Below are 15,471 nucleotides of genomic sequence, written 5' to 3' on the forward strand. Positions count from 1 at the left end.
ATTTGGGATTTGGTTAATTCCAGATGTAGTTGGCAGTAGTGGTAGTAGTAATGTCAAGTAGATGTCAAGTTGATAACCACGAATAGCCCTCTCAATCTGAAATCCATAAATGATTCACACATTTCTATTAAGCGAAGAATTGTCCCTACAGGTATAAACTTTGTATGTCTTTGAACCTGCAGGAAAGGGGTCAGGGTGGGCTGAGGAACTGTAGGGACCTTCAACAATGGGCTCCAAAATAAGACAAAGCATACTCAGATGGTGGCTGTCCCAGATAACTTTAGTAACCTTGAGAAAGTAACTGAGCTTCATGATTTCGATCTTAAAAATGGGAACCATAAAGTATTCCTTTCTTGAGGTGAGGTAGGATATTCTAAAGGGAAAATTATAGAACAGTAGTGTTAGGGCCAAAAGAAACCTCAATCCCCAAACTCCAATAGGTTGTACAAATATCCAGAAATGAGCTCAATTTGGACTTTAGGAAGATTTCTGACAGTTAGATAAAAGCCAGCATTTCTCAGGAACTTGTGAACTGGTTCCCATCAGCCAAAGGGAGTCATTTTTCTTACTTCTGGATGAAGAGATATGTCTACCTGTGTTACCTATCATCATATCAAAGTACATGCTAACCTTCTGTATCCCTCAGAGTCATAGTACCCATTACATATTTCAAAGTCCATGCTAGGATCCTAGCCCTTCTCACCCCCTCATTTACCCTAAACTCCCTCCAGCTCATGGGCTTCTCTCCCCCAAGCTGCTCATTTTCCTTATAGCTCCGCTATTCTCAGTATGTTTTTTTATGCTCTGCTCCTGATTCTCTCACTATTGTTCTCTCTATTTTCTGCTATTTTCTCCACTCTTGCAGATAGCTTTGGCTATGTCTAGTCTGCTGTCCATGTTTAGTCTACTTCTTTCTCTGTCTGCTCTGGATTCCTCCCGATGTCTCTGGCTATTCCCTCCCTAATGTCTACAATAAAAACCTTCCATGTAGCTATACCATGGATTGGTCATGTCATCATCTTGTATAAGTAACAGCATATTTTAAGGATTCAATAAGTGAAAATTATTATGAATATTGCTTAAAATCCTAAAGCCATGTTCTTCTACATAGTTACCCTAAATTAAAAGATTGCATATAATTTACCAGAAATAATTTAGGCTACATTTTAAACTTTTTATAAGATACTATTATGTATGAATAAATTGAAAAATGAATTTCTTCCAAAAAAAACAAAACAAAACTATGAACTTTTGGGGGTTTTTGTTGTTTATTTTGTTTTACTTAAGTGAGGATTAATAAGGAGAGGATTATTTTAGCTCTGGAACAATGAAATTAGAGTCAAGGAAGTCCTTTTTGGTTATATTATCATGCCATTACTATGAAAAGTACCATGTTTCTTCAATGATTTTTGTAGAAGTGAGCACATGTAGGATACATGGAAAGAGAATGCAATATTTTTTGTTGTCTTTTTCAAATATTGCATGATGCAACTAATACCACTTAAAAGATTGCATTTCACCTTCATTCTTGACATTCAAAGTATATTTTATCGGCAATTCTTCAAGTCTTGCATAAGTATTTACATGACTATTTTGTCTGTCATCTTATACTTGAAGTTGTCATTTCTGTAATAGAGGTGAAGCTCCCCCAGACATTTAAATTTATTTTCTAGCACAGAAGAAAAATCAAGATGGCATTATAAAACTCTTCCTCAGTAAAGATATTTAAAGCAGAAGCAGCATTGCTCACATTTTCAAAATGCCAAGACTAATAACAACTCTTTAATATGAAGTATTTGCCAAAGGGAAATTCATCATTGAAATTATTGGCATCTTCAAATGAGCCAGTAATTAAAATAAAATGTTGTATAACCCACACCATACATGTGTTGCAATGAATACATTTGAAATAATGAGAGTTGGTAGGTATGAAATTTCAGTAGGACACCTTCTGTTCACTCTAGAAACATGAACTGTGAAGAAAGGAGTAATGCAGTTTTAGATTGTGAACTGACTAGAGACTGGCTAATAGAACAGTTGAATTCGAACATCATTAGTGGCATTTCTGTGGAGTTCTTCATTCAGGGAGAAAATTCTAAGAGCAATCTGGGAAGCCATAAATCCTACTGAGCCTGGGATAAGTGACATTCATTATAAAGAACACCTGGAGGGAAGACCTAAGCATTGTGTCACTGCTATAGAATCTGATTATCTGAGCTCTACTTGCCTTGGTTAAGGAAGGGAGCTGAGGAAACAAGGGTCTTTTCTTGTTATCTTTTCTGTGAGTTATGTAGGTCTCTGTGGATAAAGCTGGTAATTTGTGTAATGTGCTCTTGTTTCCACTGCTTGGGTTCCCCCCCACCCCTCCCTGCCACATTACTATTTGACATCACAGATCACTCATGGTACAATTTCTTTCTGTCACATATCCTAATACTCTATTCATTTCCTATTAGTTAACTACCATGTACAGTTATTAATTTTTTATCTGAGCAAGACTATATTTTTATTTAAAAAAATTATATTTTATGAAAAGCCCTTTCAATATTCAAAATTTTCATCACACATTATATGGACACAATAAATACTAAAAGCAAGTTAAAATCCAATTCATATCATACAGAAAAATGACAAAGGTCAATGAGTACTTTAAATTCTAAATGATAAATTATTCCAATAGTAAATAATTGGTACTAGTTTTTTTTTTTTTTAAATCTGAGATTTGTTAGTAAATTACTAAAATAAAATGTAAATGTGACTGGCAGTTTTGAAAGTTTATCCCAGTATGAGAAAGGGTATTTACTAGCCAGTTCAATTAGCTAGGTTTTTATTACTACCTAATTATAACAATATCCAGCAACAGTTTTCTGTAAATAATAAAATAAACTGCTTCAGATATTTTCCATATTTTTTCAGTAAATATTTGAGATTAAATTTAATGATCAGATAATAAGATTATTTTTACTGGTTCAACCAAAATTAAAATAAAGACCAAGTATTGTTATTCACAAGAATTAAACAAGAAAACACCTTCCCTTTTGGAGTATACAATATAATAGAAATATCAAATATGTATGCCTCATTTTGAGACACATATATTGTTTTATCCAACAGTTATACTTCTAGAAACATGTGTTCAAAGGAACACTCTAGGTAAACAAGATGTATATTTTCTTTGTATGCCTTTACAATTGTACAAAATTAGAAATTATAAAATATTTCTTAAGTATTTTGGTAATATTTTATCCTCTCAAATGCAATAGTTTTTGAGTATCACAATAATTTCTGGGTTGTCCATATGAAAAAAAAATGTAATTGTTACAGCAGGTATGTCTTTCAGTGAAGAAATAAAGTTATACATTGGTCTACAAAATATAATGCCATCCTCATCTTGTTTTAACACAGTCCATATGGATACATACACACACAGAAGCATATTTGCAAAGAAAATTATAAGCAATATATGCCATCATTTATCAGTGAATGTATCTTAGTTCGAATGCTTAGACATCTCTTTTCTACACATCTGCACATACATCTGTATTTTCTAATTTTTGCCAGGACAATAAAATCACAGAGAGAGAGGGAAGGAGGTACAGAGAGAGGAGTGGAATATGTAAAGTCCTTGCTTGCTGAGGTGTTGAAATCTTTGGGTCTCAGGGTATGACTGATGAAGTGTTTTTGACACTATACAGATTTTACATTCTCACTCCATGAGACAAGACTTATAAAGAAAAAAGACAAGAAAGGGAAGACGGAGAAAATGTAGAATTAAATATTTGGAGAGACTAGTAGGAGGGTGGAGTTCATTTCTAGTGTGTGGTGTGACAGAAGAAAAAGAGCTCAGAATAATTACAAGGAAGGTTTTATAGTTATTTTATTGTGATGATTTGGGGAAATGCAGGGAAAGCTGAGACGCGAAGAACACATGGACAAATTGCTACTTTTTCATTTACCTGTAGGCATCCTCTAGAACTGGCTAAGGATGTAGGCATTTGGGATGTAGCTGCATTGCTCTGACCGTTCATTTCTCCTTCCAGGCTCACTAAGAATGGCAGTTAGTTGTTATGTAATTTTGGAGAATTCCAGGTAAATAAACATTAGCAATTCATTGTTTATGCAATTAAATAATGGAGGTGGTTGATTTTTACACTTCTCACATTTACCAAATGAGTAGCATAAGGTGTTGAAAGACAGAATGAATGAATGAGACCTTTGGAGATCCTACCACTGAAAATATTACAAATATTTTCATCTGCAAAAATGTTTGCGCATGGAGTATTTTAAAACCACTTTCTATTCTCCTGCTATTTCCTCAAGTCTTTAATAAGTGCCTCAATGAGTGCTTTTGAAATGTTACATGTTGAGGAGAGAAGGCCAATTTGGAAACAAATTACTTAACGCTCATGTCATAAATATCCTGATAAAGATATAAAAAGGAATGTCAGAGAATGTGGAAAAGGTGTCTGAGGGATTTAGAGAACACCTTTAAAGGGAGCTGAGATTGACACTGTACAGAAGTTTTCTTAGACACAGAAAAGTGTCGAAGGGTGCAGGTAGGGGTGCTGTGAGTTAACCCAGGGCAAAGAACTCAGTGGGTAGGGGAAGAAATGCTGAGGAGCATTTAGGACAAGAATTCAATGCAAACAGTGAGTGAGTATGGCATATGGCCAAGAAGGAAGCAAAGCGGAAGAGTTTGAAATAAACTAGAGACAGTCTGTGTTAGTAAACCCACCTTTTCCCTTCAAATAACAGGGTTAGGAGTTGGCAGTTTGCATAATCTTTTGGTGGGGGTTGGGCGAGACTTGTTTCATGAGAAAGGGAGAAGAGAAGGATCCTACTGTATGGGTTTTCTCTCTGGTACTGTAATGACCAGACAAAAGACATACCAAGGTTTAAGTTGGTATATAATTCTAATCAGCAATTCCTAAAATTTTTAGAATAGAAGAGAGTATATCTAACAGTTATTTAAAGATTACAGTCCTAAACTAACTACCCTCATTCCACTGCTTTAAAACTACTAGAGAGAGAGACATACATTTTGTTCAGTAAGTCAAGTTTAAAATGCACATTCCTTAGAGAAAAATCACTCCTTTTGGTGTGAGTTAAATTGATTATATCTATATTTTACATAATCAATCAAATATGTTAATTAAGAACTAAAATAAATGCTTTGTGAAAGCATCTTTTTGGAGGCAGTATAAGAGTCTACAAGCTCAGACAAATACAGACTGAAAACCTCATGCCCCTTGCTTTGTGTTATTAATAGTTTTCTTAAATTCTTTCAATCATAAATTAACTAATTTGAAGAATGGGATAATAATATTCTGTTGACTCAATGTTTCCATAGTTAAGCAATAAAGCAACTTGTATAAAATATGACACAGAACTTGAAGTAATTGTATATTAATTGTTTGAGCAAAGACTTATTTGGGTAGAATGCTTCAGTCCATATGTGATAGGCATCAAGAATTAACATCTATATGGCACATCCACTATACATTCATTTGAATACATAAATCACTAAAGATCAACTTTTAACATGTTAAATCCAATATATGGTTAATAAACATTGCTCAGAGAAAGAAGAAATGTTATTGTAGCTAAGTAAGGTAGATAGAAACTTGTTTAAAAATTATTCACTCTTTATAAACCTTTGTATAAATTTAACATTGAGACTTTTCAAATAGATATGATTTAATTTTTTATAATGTGATACAATTTTAAGGTGAAATCTTTTCTAATACTAAGAAAACTTTTGTTTGCAAACATCTGGTTTATCTTGGTATTCTTTGGGAAATGACTGCAAATTCACACTATTATTGTTCTTTAATTTTTCTCATCTTGCCTGTCATTTTGCATCATTAGTGCCGACTTCGCTGAACAGAATGCAAAAGAATGCTTTGAACACATACTTATGTGATCTCTATGATAGGGAACAGACATTGCAAGTTCCAGACTCATGTTGTTATTACATTTTTCAGAGTCAATGTTTCAAATAATATTTAAGAATTAATATCCAATCAAAACAAACAATCCTTGGCCATGAACATTCTCCTATTGACTATGAGGGAAGATAAAAAGGAATGATAAAACAAAACAGGAATAATAATAAAGCCTACAACCCTGAAAATACATGGTTGATAAAAATTTCTCAGAGAAAGATGAAGAAAAGTGCTAATGTAACTAAGAAAGGTAAAAATATGTTTAAAACTATTCACTCATTCTACATATTTGTATGAATTTAACATCAATTTCTTTTCACAATAGATATGCTTCAAATTTATATAGTGTTACAGCAATGTCTTCTGTTCAATCGTTTCTGAAGAAAACTCAGGTGAAAAATAGCATTGTGTTCCGAGGAGCTTGACATGCCCATTGCATTCCAGTTTGAAAGCATCTTTCAGTCAGGACTACACAAGCCACCGCCACTACTCTTTGTTTTCAATCCTTCTTGCAATTTTCTGGCCATTAGCACCTTCCACTGCCGATTTTATCCCTTCCTAAAGATAAAGGAGTATAAAGTGTTCTACCAAGACAAAGCAGATTTTGTTTTTGTTTACAAAAGCAGAAGTATTTCAACAGTGGAAGGGATCACAAGGGGCTCCCCAAGAAATGCATGAGTCGTCATAGAAAAGGTACATCATTTTTCTCAAGTAAAATTAAGAAAATTTTATGGGATGTTCAGTTATGACAATGGGAATCTAATCTAGGTTTTCTTGAAACTCAGTTCGGACAAGTAGATACTTCAGTTTAATTTTTAGTAGTAGGGCGCACTGGATGTTATGGTGATTAAGAACTTCCAGATGCCTCACTACTGCTTCTCAGCAGCCTACCATTGTTACTGAATGCAGACAGCATAGTTAAGAAAGAGGAAACACTAATATGACATTTATAATTATTAATAATTAACTTTTTTGGACTTTACCCTTTCACTATTGCATAACCTTGGCATCAAAGTGTAATTGCTGATTAGATAATCTCAATAAAACACTGAGTGGAACTGGGTGCAGTGGTGCACCTCTAGAGTCCCAATATTCATAAAATTGAGGCAAAAGGATTACAAGTTTGAGGGCAGCCTATGCTACAAAGTAAAACAGTCTCTTAAAAGAAAATGAAAAATTAAAATACTGAAGAATAATAATGTTAAACCACTTATAAAATATCATTATTGAGTAAGACAAGGAGTCAAGAGAGATACTGTCCCCCCAAAAAAAGAAATCAAGTAAGAAAATTACATAAGAGATCTATGGGTTTGGCTATTAGAGATTGCTGGAGACAGTATTGAGCCATTGATAAATGGCAAATGAGGAATGTCTATAGTAACCAGGAATAATTTCACTAAGTATTTTCTTTACTATTCTTTGTATACTTTTATATTTATATAGTTATAGATTAAAAAGAAGATTTAATCATTACAACACTGAGCAAAGATGTATGATCATTTACAAATTAGGGAATCTGATCATAAATAAATAACCTGAAGGTCATTTATAAGCGATAAAACAAAATATCACACTTTGCCTACCATTCAATTTTCCAAGATCTGATCTTACTATTATGACTTTATGGTATTATTTTTCAGCCTATATTCATTCTTCAAAGGCCATTTATTAAGTGCATACTTGTGGCAAGCACTGGTCCACATTTCTGGGTCCATCAGTTAATAAGACCATGTTTTATAACTGTGATAATAAAATAGATAAATTTAGCTATCATAACTTATAATGTGATGCAGCCTGATCTAGAATTTACACTGGAATCAAGAAACAAATGGTGAGGGATTCAGGGGACAGACTCTAAAGGCAATCATGAATGACACCACCAAATGTCTTTCCTACAGTCTTCAGGAAGTTAGTGACAGTTTCTGTAGGAAGAAGTGGAGCACAAGACTGAAGAGTGACTGAATTATCTATAACTTTTTGTAGACAAAAGAAAAGTTCTGAGGATTGCATATAGCCCTAGGTGCAGTGAGTGTGTGTGTGTGTGTGTGTGTGTGTGTGTATACATGTGTGTGTGTGTGTGTGTGTGTGTGTGTGTGTGTGTGTATTCCTTGCAATAATCAATTATGTGTGAAACCTAAAATTTGTAGGAGAAACAAATTTGCTAATTTACCCAACCAACTAACTGAGTAACTAAAGTAACTAAACATATTTCAGACAAGAAACTATATCACAAATAATGTTGTGGCCAGGACTCTTAGCTTTAAAAAAGAAATGTTATTTTCTAATATGTATGCAAAAAGTAAATTAAGACAAGAAGGCAAATTTTGGTCAAGTTAACCATGGTATTAGAGATGAAAAGTTACCTTGTTTTATCTAAATATGCCCCACTTGAAAACCCTAGTAAATCTTATTCTTGATGACCACCCACCAAGAACATTGAAAAAGAGCCTAGAACTTTATCTCAATGAGTCTTATGTGTTACCACGTGTTTCAGATAGACCAACTGAGCAGTCAGGAAAAGCTGCTGAGAGCTTAGGACCCAACAGTTTTGAACTGTGTGTAATCTGACAAGTGACTCAGATTCTCTGGTCTCCGTGTTCTTTCTGTAAAAGGTGAATAGTAGTTTATGTAGTTTAAAAAGTTGAATATGGGGGTTGGGGATTTAGCTCTGGTAGAGCCCTTGCCTAGAAAGCACAAGGCCCTGGGTTTGGTCCTCAGCTCTGCCAAAAAAAAAAAAAAAAAAAAAAAAAAAAAAAAAAAAAAAAAAAAAAAAAGTTGAATATGTAGTTTGTGGGATTATTGGATCCTTTATTAAATGCATAAAATTCATAAAATTCACTTGCAATGATTTTTTTTTTTGAGCTGAGGATCGAACCCAGGGCCTTGTGCTTACTGGCAAGCACTCTACCACAGAGCTACATCCCTAACCTGACTTGCAGTGATCCTTAGCTTCATCAAACATCAGTGTGATTCATGTTTCAGCAGCAGTTCTCTGATGACAATATGAGAAATTTGAGTGGGGGAAAACAATACTTCCATGCTTTCCAAAGTGGGTCATGCAGACCTCAATCAGAGTACTTGACAGCAAATGGAAAATGAAGAGTAATATTGTAATATATTTGTTGACCAACAGTTTAAGAAGAAGAGAAAGAATTATAAATATTCTCTAGCTTCTAATTCAAATGGCAGTATTAATGGTTTATGTTCATACTATACCGGCTACTTACATGTAGCTCAGCTATTCAAGGATTCTCTCAGCAGCTGGCTATAGCAGACCCTGGGCCTATTTATAACAAACAACCAGAACAGACCCCTTTAGAATTTAGCAGTAGTAGACTGCTCTGACTATCCTGCTCTGGGCCTTGAAATTGACCTGCTCTCAAGCCATTTAGGAATAAAAATAACTAAGCAGTCTTTTCCCGAGCCTCCAGTAAAGACGACTCTTTTTGCACCAGTGATCACAGGTGTAGAACTGGAGGGTTGTGTACCAAGATAGGATCAGACCACTCCTATCTTCAGGACATTTTGGTTTCATATGAGAAGATAATGAAATAAAGTTTTCAGACTGTGGGGAGGACTAATTTTTTTCTGAGTGGTTATTTTACTAACAGATACAATGGATCCAGTATCATCTCCAGAAGGCATGAGATGTTCAAAAAAGTTAGATCTGTGAAAGGAAAATGAAGTTTAGAATTTCTGATGTTATAATACCCTGCTGAATAAAGCATGGAGAAGTTGGGATAAGGAAAAGAAAGTGACAATGCAACAAACCAGGCAACACACTCCTTGGAAATCTTCTCCTGTTGCTTGAGTTACATACACACAAACTATATTTCTATTTCTGTATTTAAAACCACCATCTGCAGCTCTACTACACAATCCAAGAATTAGGAGAGCTGAATATATTATGTGCATAAAGCTTATATAAAGCTATTATAATAGTTATTTCATATGACTAAAATTTCAACTAAACTACGTTGCTTCCTTAAGACGTCATTATAGTGTGCAAGCAACAACGTATGATAAAAAGTATATATTAATAGTTATTTTAAAGTTGAAGAATAGAGGAAGAGTAGTAATTGACCTTAAATGTCATAAGATCTCTCTATTTTTATTTGCTTATAAGCAACTTTGTAGAAACACCTACGGTTTAGAAATTGCAAATGAACTTTAGTCACTCTGTCATACAAATGCCTTCAGAGCAGAGACCTCTTGTGCACTCTTTGTACCTCTGATTGACATGTCGCCTAAGACAGAGATGAAACCCAGGATGAACCTTCCTTCTTACTCGAAGAACAGCACCTTTTAGGTCTTTCTGCATAGTTTTAAGGAAAGGGAGAGTCAATGTTAACAAACCAAAGCCACTTCCAGCTTCAGTGTAATTAAATAAATGTTGCTTCTGGAACTCTGAGCAAAGCAGGTGAGAACTCTCCTCATTCCACTGTCCATCCTCCAGCTATTGAGAAGCAGCACAAAGACAAGAAAGGTAATTATAGACTATACTGATTGAATAATAAAATTGCAACTGCACTGTGTCTGGAAACGTAATGCCAAAATCATGATGCTGCCTCATTCCTCATTTGCACACATTTCAGTACCTGCTTTCCCACTGAATAAAGGTGTTATTTGTCCAGGAGTTTACTTTGGTTTCCAGATTTTTGAAGTTGCTTGGAAATTTGTGTTACACACTTTAATGTAACTGAAGGGTGTTAGGGTTTCAACAGACTATTTTTATGATGTGATACACCAAAAAAATCAAGTAAACAAGTAAATTAAGGTGGAGTTAATTAAGCTATTCCTTTATTTTTTCTTATTCCCATCACCTACAAACTACAAACAAGAATATTGTTTTCTAGTTCCCAGTCACTACTCCTCTCAAAGTATAATTTTTAAATATGAAGCCATCACAGTATTAAGATACATGCCCACCCTTATATAAGTCTCAGTGTAATTATAGTTTTATATAATTAGAGTTTCATGTCAAAAGATTTACAGCTTTATCACCTCAAGCAACATTCAGAGCTGCCAAGAATGATTTATGCAATAATGACTTAAACTGTAAAATAGAATTCTCAAAGGAAGAGCTGTCAAATGCTTCTACTTCAGATAAGTGGGTTTTTAAGAATTGATATTCTGGTAAACAGCAAGCTCTACTCTACCTAGAACAGTTACATACTGAATAGGGTAGAAATCATTGCTTCTCAGTGGGTTATGCACCTCATGATGCTTCTTCCACTGGTACTCACTGCATACATCTCTGACTCTCACTGCTTGGGAGACCACTGGGCCCCTTCAGAAAACAAGCTTTCAGATAGATTGTTTTACGCTTCAAAACAGTTTACTGCTTCACCATGAATGGTAAATGTAGAATATAGCAACTGTTCCTAACTTTCTCTTTGTGTTCATTACATAACATATATTTCACTGAACTGCTAAATTAATAAGCAAAGAAAGCATTTACTAAAGAGAATCTAGAATTAAGGAACCAAACCATCACAGTAAATGACTTCAGCTAAAATGAATTAAGGAAACTTTAAGAAACAAACCAAAGAAAATGTTTCTATGGTTTTTTTTCCTGTCTGTCTGCTTTTATGAATACAGATTGACTTGCAGCAGGTCATCAATAAGAGGTGAGACTGTCAAAGCATTTGAATATCATAAGCCTTCACTGATTTTATAGCTGTCATGTAAATAAAACAGTAAACACTCAAGATTCTATTCAATGTACTTGAACTAGCATGAAAGCTAACCACTAGTTTATTGCATCCCAAGTAGGTAAGCATATCTATATCTTAACAGCCACCAAGGGAATTTAATTTAATATGTTTTCCTTGAAAAGTAGAAAGACTGAGTTCATCTATTCATTTCCTCTACCAACTACAGCTAAACAGACAGTTTCTTGGTACCACTAAAGATATCCTAACCCTTCAAAGTATGTCACACCTGAAAGAAACACCAATAGAGAAAGTTTTCACCAAAAACTGACATTTCTATACTTCAACAAGCTTCCAAAGACTCCTCGTATGGAAAAAAGTGGCTTTAAAAAAATTCATATAGCTAAGAAAACCATTTAGGTATCAATTTGCAATGGTCAATGCACTGACATCTTTACTACAGACTTTGCAACCAACAAGTTTGTGTTTAAATATAAAATTCTTTTTTCAAAAGTGTTCTGAGCTCATTTTGTGATTACAGCAAATAAACTTCCACATTTCAGTTATCCCACAATAGACACAATTGCTATTTAAAGCCATTCTGGAAAAGGTACTTAGTACCTAACTGATTTTCTCAAAACAGTACTTTAACTTTTTAAGATGAAAAAAATTTTGAAACAGCCTTGATGGACCAACATGCCTTGAACAGCCACAACACAGACCATGTCAACCTTATCCTTTAACAGTCAGATAAGAAACAACACTGAACTACTTACACTTCAAAAGTTTACTTTCTTGGCATCATGTAGACAAAAGAGGTAAGTTGCAGTGTTTGGTAACAGTCTCAATACAGAAATATTTCTAGACAGTGGAACCTTTGGACTGTTTACAATACACAATGCTACTGCTCAAAAAATAAGAGTAAACTGGGAAGAATTTAAGAAACATGCTGTGTGCTGTTTGATAATCATATAATTGCTCTCATTCCAGAGCAATACAAACTTATACAAACCTGTTTTTCCAGTAATACTTGATTGCAAATACCCACTCAAGTTCAGCCTCATACACTGGAAAAATCCCATAATTAAGGATTGTACATTTCATATCAGGAAACATTTAATTATAAGAAAATAAGAGAAAGAATTATATCTTTCTTTTGCTATTTTTCTCTGTAGTTTTCAAAGGAGACATAAAATAGTGTAGACTACAGTATGACAAACATTTGCCAAACTTAAGAGTTTTCCAAAAATCTGAGCAGATTCTCCTCAGCCTCATCAAATTTTGTACATACAACAGGAATAAATAGATGGCGCAATATTGGTAAATTTACAATGTACATGTATTTTACAAGCGTTTTACTAACTGGCAAACACCATTAAGAGTGCACCCTATGCATCTATATTTACCTTAAAAAGCATTATCTGAGTATTCATATATAATAACCTATTTATATTCAGTTATCTATATCTGAATACTTTATCTATCTATCTATCTATCTACCTACCTCTATCTATGTATCTATCTATGTATCTATGTATCTATGTATCTATCTATCTATCTATCTCTATCTAATGAACACACATATGAATGTGTGTGTGCATGTGTGTATGTATGTGTGTGTGTGCATGTGTGTGTGTGTGTGTGTGTGTGTGTGTGTGTGTGTGTGTGTTGCAGTGTGCATGCATGGGCACTGTTCCTAGGGCAAGGGTATAAGAAGGTAAAGTTGAAATAATGACCTTAACTTTGAAGTGATAGTTTATGGTAGACACGTAAATACTAATAACTCTGCACACTCACAGATCCTTTTCCGTATTTCTCACAAGTAATGTCTTCTGTAATTATAATAATAAAATTATTATTAAATAATTCTTATTTTATAACATAGGAATGTACTCAAGTTTAGTGGCTCAGTTGTGGAAGTTACTATAAACTTTGCTTAATCTTCTCTAAAAACAAAGGAAAGAGACAACCATCAACATTTAAAAAGCCAAGAAACACTCATAACTGTACCAATCTTCAATTCAGATTACATTGTTTCCAAGAAGACCTTGTGAAATACGTTCAAATGCAGACAAATAAAATGTGTTTCTCTAACATTATGCATAGAATGATAAAAATGGTGTATTACTAATCTTCACCTCATTCCTTTAAAAAGTGTCAGGGCTGACTTATGACATTCTTGTCCTTGGTGACATTAAGTTACTGCACCTCTACAGAGTTCAAACAAGGTACCCTTACACAAAGAAGAATTTTTCCTACTAGTCCAATAATAAGAACATTCATATTTCTTGGATACTAAGACTTTATGTTAAAAATTCATCTACAGTTACTTAAATGGGGTTTCTCTGCATATGAACTTTGAGCAATCAAAATTTCATTTCAGGAGAATCAAACACAAGGAACCTTAAACAGGTTCACGTTACCATTTTTATGATAGTAGGTGACCTCCACTTTCCTCTCCTCTGACCCCAGCAACGCCTGGGCAATTTGGGCAATATCATGCCTCTTGGTCTCAGGCCCATGGAGAAAGTCGCAGGTGCATGGCTTCTGCATGACATCTGGCCTGGAGAAACCAGTCATCTCACAGAACCCGTCATTGCAGTAGATGATGGCACAGTTCTGCACTCTGGCATTTGCAATGATAAATTTTTTATCTGCGATAAGAAGAGGGTAAGGCATCTTTTAAGAATCTTCCACAAGGTTCTCACAAACACTAAAACATTTTGTTGCATAATAAGGGCCTGGGATGCAGTTGCTTTCTCAAGATGCTAATTACTTAAGCTTTTCCCTGAGAATTAAAAATCATACACACACACACACACACACACACACACACACACACACACCTCTCTACAAACTTTAAATGTGAGATCAGTGGCACTAAGTATTTAATAGAAGGAATTAAGAAAATTATTCTTAAGTTGCCAGATCAGAAGTTTCCAAGTTGTCTAGATCTCAAACCCTGTGACTCTCAGGGGTCCTAATGAAAGGCAGAAAGCAGCTTGCCAATGGAGAATTCCAGAATGCCATTTAGTTATATGATAAAAATTTTCCAAGCCAGAAAATTGAAACATCCTGAAACTGTCAGATTTCTCACTTCAACTTTCACTGGATCTTAGAATGCAACTTTCTCTTGGATTTTTCTTGATATTTGTAAGGAAGGCATATATGTTTGTAGCTTTTACACATGCTTTTTTTTTTTTTTAAAAGAAAATTATCTTTAGCAATGAAATGACTTCACATTTATTAACAATAATGTAAAGCTTCATACTTTCATAATGTCCATTTTCAAAAGATAAAAAATATACACATATGCATTAAGCATGGTGATAACACATTTTTAGAAACTTTTTTTTGTAACAAGGTAGAATTTTTGTGTAATAGTAGATACTTTCATGCAAACCCCAGTAAGTGTGATAGCAAATTGTATTTGCTATTTCCACAAAGAATATGAAGTAGGATGGAGAAGTTAATGTCATACACAGGCACCATATCTGCACATTAATTGCAGTACTGGAAAATTTGTAGGTGTGCAACATAAATGCGCTGAAATAGATTCAGTGCAGAATATAAATGGACAACTATAGGATTTTCAATTACTAGATTTATATAAAATAATTAATTCCTGGTGGCTTGCTTACATGAGTACATTAAATTTATCTATATTCAGTCTCTGTGGGATTCACAAACTGCACTTTGATTTTAAAATTCTAGGAAGGCATATTTAGGGGAGCAACGGAGACACACAAATATATTTTTTGAGTAGTGAGTTTCTTACACTCCAAACCAGACCACTGCTGTCCAAATTATTCTTTGACGTCTATTTTCAGCTTCCGTATAAAGTTCAGTTTTAAGAGCCAACTAACATCAAG

At 34.2% G+C, this 15,471-nt stretch overlaps 1 protein-coding gene across 6 annotated transcripts in view; it reads right to left on the minus strand.

Annotated features, from left to right (window-relative positions):
• Positions 1 to 15,471, minus strand: part of Kcnh7 (potassium voltage-gated channel subfamily H member 7) — a 458,805-nt gene that overhangs the window by 442,546 nt on the left and 788 nt on the right. For all 6 annotated transcript variants that reach the window (XM_036185753.1, XM_036185750.1, XM_036185751.1 and 3 more), the window contains exon 2: positions 14,023 to 14,253. In XM_036185753.1, coding sequence (XP_036041646.1) covers positions 14,023 to 14,253 — 231 coding nt within the window. The remainder of the gene's footprint in view (positions 1 to 14,022; positions 14,254 to 15,471) is intronic.

Source organism: Onychomys torridus, chromosome 4 (genome assembly GCF_903995425.1).
Source record: "Onychomys torridus chromosome 4, mOncTor1.1, whole genome shotgun sequence".
NCBI classification, from domain to species: Eukaryota; Metazoa; Chordata; class Mammalia; order Rodentia; family Cricetidae; genus Onychomys; species Onychomys torridus.